The sequence below is a fragment of the Stegodyphus dumicola genome, chromosome 1 (genome assembly GCF_044657685.1).
Source record: "Stegodyphus dumicola isolate Sdum_Otavi_A_Nest chromosome 1, ASM4465768v1".
NCBI classification, from domain to species: Eukaryota; Metazoa; Arthropoda; class Arachnida; order Araneae; family Eresidae; genus Stegodyphus; species Stegodyphus dumicola.
Window position 1 is genome coordinate 151,653,587 of NC_140768.1, and position 12,520 is coordinate 151,666,106.

The following is a 12,520-nucleotide window of genomic DNA, read 5'->3' on the forward strand; positions in this document are numbered from 1 at the left end:
CCTAATAAAACATGGGTCACCAGATATTAGTTCAACTCATTGCAAACTTTTATTCATAATCATGAACAGCACTAAAAACTTATACAGAAAAAAATTACAGACGTCCACCTTCAGCACATCCAACACCAACACATGTGGTGAACGAAAAAACACATGGTTAACAAACTCTTTAGTCAATGTTACAGTTACATATAAAAATTTAAAAACAATAACACAGCAAAACAAAAATGTTCTGAAAATTCACACACTTAATTTCAAAAAAATTAAATGCACATTATTACAGTTATTAGCAATGACAAATAATTATTACATTTTTCTTTCATAATTTAAATTGATTTTTTTACCAATGTCTGGGCTATCACCAGGCCACTGAAATGCTAAGTTCAAATCCAATGTATTGGACTGGTGCAGCCATCTACTGACAAGATAGTGAAATGCAAAGTGTTCTAACACCTTCGATAATTTTAACAAGATTGAAAATTCAGAATTTTGTCCAGTGCTTTATTCTTAATAAAACTAATGCTTCACAAATATAGATCTTCAAATAATTAACCCGCGGGAAGGCGTGTGGGGTGTATCATAACCCAACCCTACATAAAAGTGGAATATTCCTAACTTGTGAAACTGAAATTCTGTGCAGCTTTCAGTAGCTGAGTTTCTAGTTGTGGTTGACTTTCAGAACCGCCTTTTTCTTTGCCTGTGTGTTTCAGAAAAAGATTTATCGGTATATTGTTGGAACTGGGGTATGACACACCCCACGCGCCTGTCCGCGTAAGTGTTTTTCTGACTGAATATTTAGTTCAGAAATTTATTTCTAGAGTGTAACAGTAAATATTTTTACTCCCAAGTGATTTTAAAGTACTTGACATTAAATTCTTAAAAATTTTTAACTGCATTATGGTAAAAAGAATGACTCCCTATGAACTGGAATGCCTGTGAGATTTATTAGAAATATTTGAAAGTGATGAAGACTGCATTTCGGAAACTGAAGATGAAACTTGGAATGTTTTCTACACTGTTTTGGTTTCGAAAAAGATTAAACATTAATTCCTGATGTTCTTAAAGAAGGAAAAACTATTCTTATGCTTTCAACATTACATAACGATCATACTATATAGATGATACTATTGGAGAAAATAAAACGTCTGGAATTATATGTTTTTATAATATGACTAAAGGAACAGTGGATATGGGGGATGAAAATTCAGCCACTTATTAAATTGCCAGAATAACAAGGAGGTGGCCAATGATAATTTTCTTTCTTGCACTGAATGTTGCTGTAATAAATGCTTGAATTATATTACATTCAACTGCTAATCCACCAACCAGAAACAGAAGTCTGTTTTTTAAGGACTTAGCATTACAATTAATAAAAAAAGCAGTACTGAACAAAGATCAGAGACTAATACTTTACCAAGAAACCGACGTACTGCATGCAAAACAAAAGCAGAAGTTTCGACAAAGAATTAAAACGAATACATGAAATTTGAAACAACTATGAAAGATGCGATAATTTTTTTGCCCTCGTGCCAAAGACAGAAAGAAGAACATGAATGCAATGTTTAAAATGTGGAAACATTCTGTGTCACACTTTGAACGAAATGTGAAGAAATAAAATGAGCATTGTGTATTACATACAATGAAACTTAGAGGCATGATGTTTATATTTTCATTTATCTTAATTTTAACTCTAGGATTATTTTGGAAATTGATTTTTTGAAACCCAACTATTATTCACGTTTTTATAATACACGAGAACAAGAAAAACAGCTTTAAAACTAAATAAAACTATTTTTATTGTATTTTAAATATTGGGGTATGTAATTTATTATTTGGTATTAGGGTATTTTTATTGTATTTTAAATATTGGGGTATGCCCACATGCCCACTCTAGTAACTTTTCTTGGTGCGACTTCCGCCGGGTTAACTGCAAAATGATTCTACTGCATGACAAAACGCACAACTTGAATTTAAATACTAACAAATTAATAAACTGGATTTCCAACATTTCCAAAAAAGTATTAGTAATAGCATATTAAATCAGATACAAAGCATTAAAAGATTTGTCCAGAAACAATAAACCTACAACATGAAATTCTACTACTTATTCTTAAAAATAATCGAGTACCTAATAACTTTATTAATTATTTTCTTAAAAAAGCAGGCATTAAGTACTCAATCTAAATCATCTGGCAGATAGGGAGATGAAAATTTATTCCTAAACCTTAAAAGGTGGTACATGTTGGATGACAATCTGTTAAAAGATATTTAAATAATATAATTATTGAAGTTATTGTATATAATGTAAAAATCATTATTTCTGGCATTTTTTTTTTTTAGCTTTTACTAAAAAAAAAAGGAGGGTCTATTTCCAATCTTTCCAAGTCTGCTTAAAATCTCTTGAGCAGTCAACATTACTAGTAATCTTTTCCTCTTTCCGCTATAGTTTAAAGTTTTCCGCTATAGTTTCCGCTCAGTTTAAATCTGGTAAGATGGCATGCAGAAATTATAAAATTAAAAATATGAAAACGTAATTTATGAAATATAGCTAGAAATTAATTAATTCTTTTGTTTGGTAAGTTTAAAGGCAAAATTTCTACAGACACCTCTTACACTCAAAAGAGAGTTTCACAACCACTTCTTTCCTGCATTCTAAAAATAGATTTCAAAGTCCTCGCCTACACATTAACATATTCTCTCTGCTCCTCCATTCTCTATTCTGGTTCAAATTCCATTCCGAGTAAAAAGAAACTAACAGACATATCTCGCTTTAAACAATAACAAACACATAATTTATTGATTATCTTCTCGCCATTTATGTATATTATGTACATTTCCTTTTCACACATTTTAAATTATACCTTTTTGTCTTATACAGTCAAAAGTCGTTAATCCGGACTCGTCGGGACTTCGGCGATTCCGGATTATCGCTTTTTCCGGATTATAGATCATCAGTTTAAATCTGGTAAGATGGCATGCAGAAATTATAAAATTAAAAATATGAAATTTTAATTTATGAAATATAGAACAATTATGATCTAAAGGGTATCAAAATTAAAAAAAAAAAAGAAAAGAAAAAAAAAAACTTAATATTTATTTGTTTACTTTATTAAACATTTTTTTCAATGTAAGTTGTTTAAGTCAATTTGTTTTTGTGATAATAATTTCTCTTTAATTCTATAAACAGACATAATTTCTTGTTTAGTTACAGAGTTCCGCTGTTCAAGTCCTATAATTGCTGTGTCGAGAATACTGACTAATTTGTCAATCGAAATTTTTTCATTTTCAATAACTTCTGTGTCACTTTCTTCACTATCGGAAGCAAATTATAATGGCGAGGAATTTGATTTAAATCATATCAAAGACGGAATATACGAGATGAAATACTACATTTAGTAAGGAATTATAAGCCAAATAAAATGAAAACATCTGCCCTGAAGATGAGGATAGTGCTGACAGATCAACTTCCAATTTATTGCGCGCCGTTCCCCCCATCCCCTGCCACAGAGCAGCGTGAAATTGATAAACAGATTTTGGAATGGTTAGGTCATTTTTTGCAGCAATTCAACTTTTTTTTAATGGAGTTCGAAACATACTTTCGCTTTGGTAGATCTTTTACATATTGGTAAATATATATCGGAAATTCTATTTGACATAATCGAAAGTTCAAGCTTACTTTTATAAAATTGCTCTAACAGTCTGCAAAAAATAATAAGCCGGATCCAATTCGAAGATTAAGGAACAACGCAATCTGCAACATTAACTGAATTAGATAATTTTAGCTTAGCTTACACCGTCCGTTATACATTAAACGCGCATGCGTAAACGTATTTTGCGCACGTGCACACACCTATTCACAGCCGTAAAGGTCTTACGCGCATGTGTCAACGCGACGCATGCGCAGAAAGTTTGTAGCTTTGAGGTCCGGATTATGGGTGTCCGAATTAACGACTTTTGACTGTATTAATATATTTTTTTACCTTTTCGTACTCATTTTTTTGTTTTTGAAAAGACTACATTATGTTCATTGTTTTTACAAAGTTTACATTGAGTTAACATGATTAAAGGTGAAAGTGTCAGGGGGCATTTTTCTCAAGTAAGAAAATACTACTACTTACTCTTATAATAATATCTCACAATTTTGAAATTTATTTTTAAACTTGACAGAACAGCTATTTTCTTACTGAATTCTATACAATGCTTTTATTTCAATTCATCTCAATTAAGCTCTACTTAGCTTAAAATACCTTTTTGGCAAAATAATTCCTACTTGAGAAAAAGATGAAACACCTTCGCATTTATTAATTATTGTTAACTAATCGGAAGTTGGTTTGTTTCCCTTGAAAAATCAACTAGTTTCTATTCAATCACGATAATTACTTGGTTTATTAATTACATTTTCAATTTTAGCCGCTTGCCTGATTATCCCGAGTTATCTTGGGTTCGTATATATTGCAGTTAATCATTAACTCGAGAAAACTCGGGCGAAGCAGAATTTGTCAGTATGATTTCTTTTATCATGGTGTTAACTCGGCCTGGAGGTGTTTTCCCTTGTGGATTGTGGATTAGTAATGTATACAGAAAGATAGTTGCGTTGAAAAAAAGTAAAATGATGGCGATGATGTAAGATAGTGAAAGCGATGATGTTTCGGATAGTGATTATGAAGAGGTAGACATTTTCCCGATGTTATTCCTGCTATGAAAAAAAATTAAATGCAATGAGACAGTGTACTCTGTGCTCTGTAAAAAAGATTACAGAGGTAAGCCAGTAAGAAAAGAGAACAGATACCTGTGTACAGAATAATAGGCATCACTTTGTGTTATCCCTTGGTTCAAAAACTATCATACAAAGACTAACATTTAACTGTTTTTCATTTGCCCGAGATAACTCGGGATAGTAAACTAATATTAAATGTAAATGCTTTTACACCTGTAAAAAATTAAAAAATCCAACTTACATATTTTGTTTTATTTTATTTCCTTGTATTTAATAATAAAATAAAAAATGTGATGATTTCTTGCAATTTTTTTCAAAAAAATTTGTAAGGGAAGCTGTTAATTATGCCTTTTTAAAAGTTTCCATTTTCAATTTATTCTCGATTCATTTTTGATGTTTCCATTTTAAAATATTTCAAGATTCATTTTTAAATTTGCTTATAATTTACTTCATTTCAATGAAATTCTAACTACCTTTATCAAAGGAGATAATATACTAAATAATCCATTAGTAAATAAATTATTTTATTACATTGCAGCTTTTGTGGAAGTACTAGGCAATTTATTATGATTAATTAAAATATTTACTTAAATAAGATATAAAATATGAAAGCAAACTTCTAAATTTAATTCACTATAACCTTTTTTATTTTCTATTTCATTTGGGAACTTCATCTATCTGTCTTAAAAACAGCGCTTACTGCATCATTCAAATTAATCATGCAATCTTATGTAACCCTTAATGTCAATGCCTCTTGACCAATCACCATATTGCAAACAAAAACTTTTCTTTTTACGTGCTTCCATTTTGCATAACTACGCACTTCAACTTTGCTCTTTACTGTGCTAAGATGTAATTTCGCTGGCTTGCTTTCTATCTCAACAATATTGAAAATGTAAATCTTCTGTGGAAAGGCACGACTAGAGTGCCGAGTGATTGTGGCCACAAATATCAATTGGAAATAAAAATCGAATTACAACTACCTCGACTGCCATGTTCTTTAGATATTTCCAAGTTAACATTATTAGCATACTACACAATCAAAATTCTTTTTCAATTTGGATCTAAGCATGCATTCACACTGCTCTGGCTTTTCCTTGTATTTTTATTATTTAATGTATGTAATGTATATATATATTTACATAAATACAAACACATATACATAAAAAGCAACTAAAGTTAAAAGTAAACTGGAGTCAGATACATATATAATAGGCACAATGGCAAAACCCCAAATCAGCACTTTTGCATTACTTTTTAATGTTTCACTCAGAGCTAAAAGTGCACAATATCTGAGATTCATATAACACAATTCTTAGAACCAATACGTTGAACGTTTTGATTTGCATACTCACACATTCGCGGTTTTGGTCTGTTACTGTGATGCATAAATATATATTTCAATTTCACTCACCAGATCTAACAGGATATCGGCCAGTTAAAAGAGCAGCTCTACTTGGGGTGCATACAGCAGCAGCACTCAAATGATGCTTAAGTTTTACACCATCAGCAGCAAGCATATCAATATTTGGAGTACTAATTGAGTTATTACCAAAGCATCCGACATCTCCATATCCTAAATCATCAGCCAAAAATATTACAAAATTTGGCCCACAAGTAATAAATAAACTTACGTGAAAAATCAACATGATACGAAAAATAGCAGCCATAACTGTATTCGGATGCTAACGCAATAAAAATGATTACGTATAAAAAATACTACTTTTTTCCATTAACGAATTTCATATCGACTGCGAATTTTATTTCTCAGCAAAAACATATTTACTACTTCTTAAAAATCAAGCTTTGTAAATATTATTTCTCAGGGAAAACATCTACTTCCTAAAAATTAAACTTGAAATAATTTACTACTTTTTACAAATCAGTTTTAAAATATGGATATAAATGGGAAAAATTTGTAAACGCTTTTATCGCAGTATGTACGAGGTAATCACAAATGAGTAAGCTATCTCAATTCTCGAGTTAGTGAGAAACTAGAACTAGAATATGGCTGCCTTTTAACTTATCGATAATAAGTAACAATAAATAAGTTGACTTATTTATTGTTACTTTTATTAAGGAAGATAAAAATTGCAAATGAATTAAATTAAAATCTTTAGTAAGTTTTGGTTAAAAAAAAAAAAAAAAAAAAATTTCGGTATATCACAACATAGAATGATGATAAATATTTTGTTTTGCAACAGCTATGTCTTTTTGCGGATTCTCATTATACAATTTCTTTGAATAGAGCGATATTTCGTGGCAATAATTTAAAAAGTGATTTATCGTATTTCAATATTTTGACAGAAAATGCCATTTTGAGACTAAAACACGGATTATACAAAGAAGTTAGAATAGAAGGAAGGAGGGTTCGCAGTTTCCTCCGCTATCGGGTAATGAAACTCCACCGAACAAGCGGCGTCCATGTTTGTAACTTCAAAACATTGCAACAAGCGTCTAGCCAGTACAAGGTCGCCGCAATTTCAGATAGTCCAGACTGGAAGTGTCTACAAGTACGACGTCGGACGGTTAGCTCAAACATGGTAAAAAGCAAGGAGGTTAGAATAGACCTTGGTAAAAAGCTAAACGTACGACTAGTTGCGCAGAGACCATCTGCGCATCAACATGCCTACTATGTGATAACATATCTTTAGTTGCCAGTCTGATGATGCATCGCCAATCCTGTAGAACGGACAGCAGCCAATAACGACAACGAAGCTTGTCATCGCGCATGCGTGAAGCAACTTCAAAGCTAGGGCGAGACGCTACTGATACGCGGCAGTGGAAACGCTTGGACGGATGCCGTAGCCGTGTCTTCAATTGACGCAACGCGTTCGTACGCAGTAATGGAAACGGGCCTTAATTCAAAAATAAGTATTTTTTCGCAAACTTTCTTTCCCTGAGCGAGCGTTCATCGCTACTTCTGCCGCCATTAATTTTTGGTGACAACACCTGATTGCTCCTTTTTTACCACGTAACCCCAACGCATCCGCAGATATCCGGATAGAAGTTGAACTCCATCCGTACGTCATCCGTCTCCGCACATCGACCGGATTGCAGATGTCAATCAAAGTGAAGTCGCTCGCTGATTGGAGAAACGCATACGCACCGCAACGCATGCGCAGCAGTATAAACGGGCCTTAACAGCTGATAGAAAAGAAGAAATTTTGGTCGCTATTCAAGGCGATGTTTAAAGGCCAGATAAGAGCAGCCCTTTAGGGGGTCGAAAGTAACCCGTTTAGCGGATGAAAAAAAGCTTTTAAGAAGCAATTAAGAATAAAGGGCAGTCGCCGCGTACGGCTGCAGAGATAAAGTTGTCTCTTGTTAAAGAGACATAAAAAGACTCATTTTAAAGAGTTAAAGACCAGAGTTCTTCCGGTCAATGCCCTTACGTAAGGCTCCTCTAAACCAGGCTGAATCACCAACTTTTCTCTCTTGGCGAGGGAGGGAACGCGCTACCAATTTTGGCGCGTTTATCGCACGCGCTGGCTGAATGTCTGCTGTTTTTTTTTTTTAAAGATTTATTTTATAGACGCGCGGCATTCAGCGCACATAAACTTTTCGGATAATTAATTAATTCTCGAATAGTATATAGACGTTTTCACTTAAATAAAAATTTCGCGTATATTTTGTAAACATATTTAAAATAACTTATTCTTTAGATGTTTCAGTTTCGTTAGCAGACTAAAATAAATAAGATATGAATAAAAACATTCAATAGTGTCAAATGGGGAAATAGTTAAAGCGTAGAGTGTGCAAATAAATTTATCTTAATGACATTTTAACAAAAATTTCCATAAAAACACTGTAAATTCATACTAAAAAAATAACTTAAGAATATGTTGTCATTTTAGTCTGAGGTATATGGAAATAATTGTGCAAGACTCTGAAGAAACACTTTCTTTTAAATGTGTGAAATATTTCATAACATATATGGAAGAAGAAAGTACAGCATTCTGTGTTTTGGATGACTTTCACCAAATGTAATATAAATACGAACTAGAAACCGTAATAAAAAGTCCTTCCTCTCCAATCAGATCACCTTTGTGTTGCATTGTATTTGTAATACTTCTAAAAATCCAATTTTTACCTAAATTAAAAAACAGTTATTCCATAAAAGATAATAAATTTGAACGTATATATATAAAATTATGAGGGTACACTTTTAATTTTTAGAAACTATTTATTTACAATCTTAGAATGTATAATCACAGAGAACTGCAATACCAGCATAGTTCTATTTTTCAATCTCTATCCAAAGTGTTGCCAATTACAAGTTACTAAATATTAAATGTTACCATTTACAAATTATTAAATATTACATCTTCCGTTTTTTTAAAAAGTTCAAAAGTTTTAACAGTCTAAAATCAGTCCAAATACCTGGCCGGCTTTCTAATCAGTCTCCCACTTCTAGTTCTTAGCTCACCGTTCCTTGTTTCTGAGTTAGCAGAGTTTGGTAGTTGATCTTCTAAACTTTGCCCTTGAGAATATCTGGAATCATATCCTTTTACATCTGTTTTCTGTGTATTAACTCCTTGTTCTGTTCCTCTGATATTCTCATCAACAGCTAAACTGTTTCCTCTAATATCTTTTCTATTTCTTCTCAATACTGATCCACCTGATCTAAGTATATATGATCTAGGCGTCTTATGCACTTCTTCTACAACTGCTGGTTTCCAGCGATTATCTTGATATACCCGAACACAATCTCCTTTATTTAGCAATGGTAATGTTTTTGTATGACGATCATAATATGACTTCTGTTTAGTTCTTTCTTGGTTGATTTTTTCTTTTACATTTCTCACAACTTGAGGTTTAAGTAATTCTTCAGATGTAGGAAGAATCGTTCTTGTTCTTCTACTCATAAGTCGTTGAGCTGGTGATCCTAGCATCTCATTAGTTGGAGTGTTCCTATGAGCTAACAATGCTAAATAAGGATCAGCATGATCTGCTTGAGCTTTCTTTAACAATTTCTTCGCCATTTGTACTGAACGCTCTGCTAATCCGTTCGACTGTGGATGGTATGGACTGCTTGTTATATGTTTAAATTGGTATTTCTTTTCAAATTCTGAAAATTCTTTACTTTCAAACTGAGGTCCATTATCAGATATCACTATCAATGGTATACCGTATCTTGCAAAATGAGATTTCATGTAACTGATCACTGTCTGACTTCGAGTATCCGGTAGTTTGCAGATTTCAAAAAAGTTGGAATAGTAATCTACAATTAATAAATATACATCTTTGTTAATCTCAAATAAATCTGTCGCAACTTTATACCAAGGTAAATTGGGAATTTCATGTGGTATCATAGGCTCTCTTATGTTTTTGTTCTGGTATTCATTACATATAGAACATTTTGAAATTTTATCTTCTATCTGCTTGTTCATAAATGGCCAAAACAAAACATCTCTAGCTCTTTTCTTACATTTTTCTATACCAAAATGACCCTCATGAATTAAATTTAACATTTCCTTTTGCATAGATAAAGGAATAATTACCCTTCCTCCTTTGAAAAATAAATCATTTTCCATTGTCAACTCATCTCTGTAGTCCCAAAATACTTTGACTTGAGGTTCTACCTGATGTTTCCTTTCTGGCCAGCCTCTCAGAATATATTTCTTTAAGCACTGTAGTGTAGCATCACATTCACTTTCTTTCTTTAATTCATAAATTTTGTCATCAGATGCTGGAATCAGTGTACAAATTTCTGTATCTTCATCATTATCTTCTTCTGTTGTATTCAAATATGCTCTACTCAAAGTGTCTGCTATTAATAAGTGTTTCCCCTTTTTGTATTGTACATCTAGATCATATTTCTGTAAATTTAACAGCATTCTTTGCAATCGCTGTGGTGCTTTAAAAAGAGGTTTCTTAGTTATGCTTTCTAATGGTCGATGATCAGTTTCAACTGTAATACGTTTGCCATATATATATTGATGAAATTTAGAACATCCAAAAGTAATAGCTAAAAGCTCTTTTTCTATCTGAGCATAATTTTTCTGATTTTTTGTTAGAGCTCTGGAAGCATAAGCAATTGGTTGGTTTTCTTGTAGTAAAACAGCACCTAATCCTTCAGAACTTGCATCTACTGAAAGAGTTACATCCTTATTAACATCATAGAATTTTAATACGGGTGCTTTTGCAATCAGTTCTTTAAGTGTTTCGAAAGCTTTTTGATGCTTTTCAGTCCAGTGCCAGAGGACATTTTTCTCAAGTAACTGTCTTAATGGTGCAGTAATAGTAGTTAAGTTAGGAATAAATTTGGCTAAATAATTAATCATTCCCAAAAATCTTTGTAGCGAAGGCACATCTGTAGGTTCTGGCATTTTAACAATTGCTTCCACTTTAGAAAAATCAGGTTTTAGTCCATTTTCACTTAACTCGTGTCCTATATAATTCACACGATTAACTTTTATTTTACATTTAGCCTTATTGAACTTCAAATTATTTTCTCGTGCTCTCTGGAGTACTTTTTTAAGTCGTAGCTCATGTTCCTTTTCATTAGATCCCCATATTAAGATATCATCTATAATACATTCAACACCATCTAGACCTTCTATTATTTGGCTTAATTTTCTTTGGCAAATTTCTGGAGCTGAACATATGCCAAAAGGTAATCTTTTAAATTTGTATCTGCCAAAAGGTGTATTGAATGTACACAAATTACTACTTTCTTCGTCAAGCTGGATTTGCCAAAAAGCACTATTAGCATCTAAAACAGAAAATATTTTTGCGTTAGGCATTCTAGTGACAACTTCGTCAATGGTTAACATCGGATAATGTTCTCGTTTTATAGCTTTATTTAAATCTCTAGGATCTAAACATATTCTTATTTTGTTCGGTTTGACAACTGTAACCATTGAATTTACCCATTCAGTTGGTTCTCTTACTTTCTCAATAACATTTAAATTTTCCATTCTTTGTAATTCTTTCTTAACTTTATCACGTATAGCTATGGGTATTTTTCTTGGAGGATGAATGACTGGCGTTACATCTTGTTTTAACTGGATTTTATATTCTCCATTCAAACAACCTAAGCCTTCAAATACATCTTTGTATTCCTCCAGTAAGTCTTCAGTGTAAACAGACATTACTTTCTGAATCAAACCTAGTTGCAAACATGATTTTAATCCTAATATAGAAGGTACTTCTTTGTCAATAACTTGGAATTCCACAACATAATTATTTTTTCCATATTGGCAGTTAAGTACTACTTTTCCTAAAGTATCCATTTTATTCCCAGAGAATGTAACTAATCTTTTAATTTCAGACTTCTGTATCGGAACATTTAGCAATTTCAGTTTGCTTTTAGAAATAACATTGCACATTGCTCCAGTATCTAACTGCAAATTTAGTTTACTTTTATTTACATTAACGTCAACAGTCCATTTCTCTTCCTTGTTATCTGAATTAAGGTTTAATGTGCCAACATAAAATTCTAACTCTTTCTCAGAGTCATGATTTATTAATTTAATTTGTCTATCTTTTTTGTTTACCTTGACTGCTTCATTTTTTATTATATAGCTTTTACACTGACTCGCGAAATGATTTGCCTTTTTACATTTATGACAGATTTTTCCATATGCTGGACACATTCGATACTCATGAGATGTTCCACATTTAGAACAAACTTTTGTCTTTTGTTTATTGGTATTTACCTCTTTGTAGGTATTCTTATTATATTTACTTAGTTTCTTTTTCACTAAGTTTACAGCAGTTTCCTCATCCTTTATGATTTTCATTTGATGTGCACTTATTTCAGCAGATCTGCATATATCAAGAGCTTTTTCTAATGTTAAT

At 32.1% G+C, this 12,520-nt stretch overlaps 1 protein-coding gene across 4 annotated transcripts in view; it reads right to left on the bottom strand.

Annotated features, from left to right (window-relative positions):
- Window positions 1-6,898, bottom strand: part of LOC118198367 (steryl-sulfatase-like) — a 49,976-nt gene extending 43,078 nt beyond the window's left edge. The window contains exon 1 of one of the 4 annotated variants that reach the window (XM_085822070.1): window positions 6,132-6,884. In XM_085822070.1, coding sequence (XP_085678196.1) covers window positions 6,132-6,387 — 256 coding nt within the window. In that variant the 5' untranslated portion in view covers window positions 6,388-6,884. Of the gene's footprint in view, window positions 1-6,072; window positions 6,097-6,131 lie in introns of those variants that run through there. The other 3 variants (XM_085822083.1, XM_085822075.1, XM_085822080.1) reach the window with 3 other exon arrangements.
- Window positions 6,899-12,520: the final 5,622 nt, after the last annotated feature.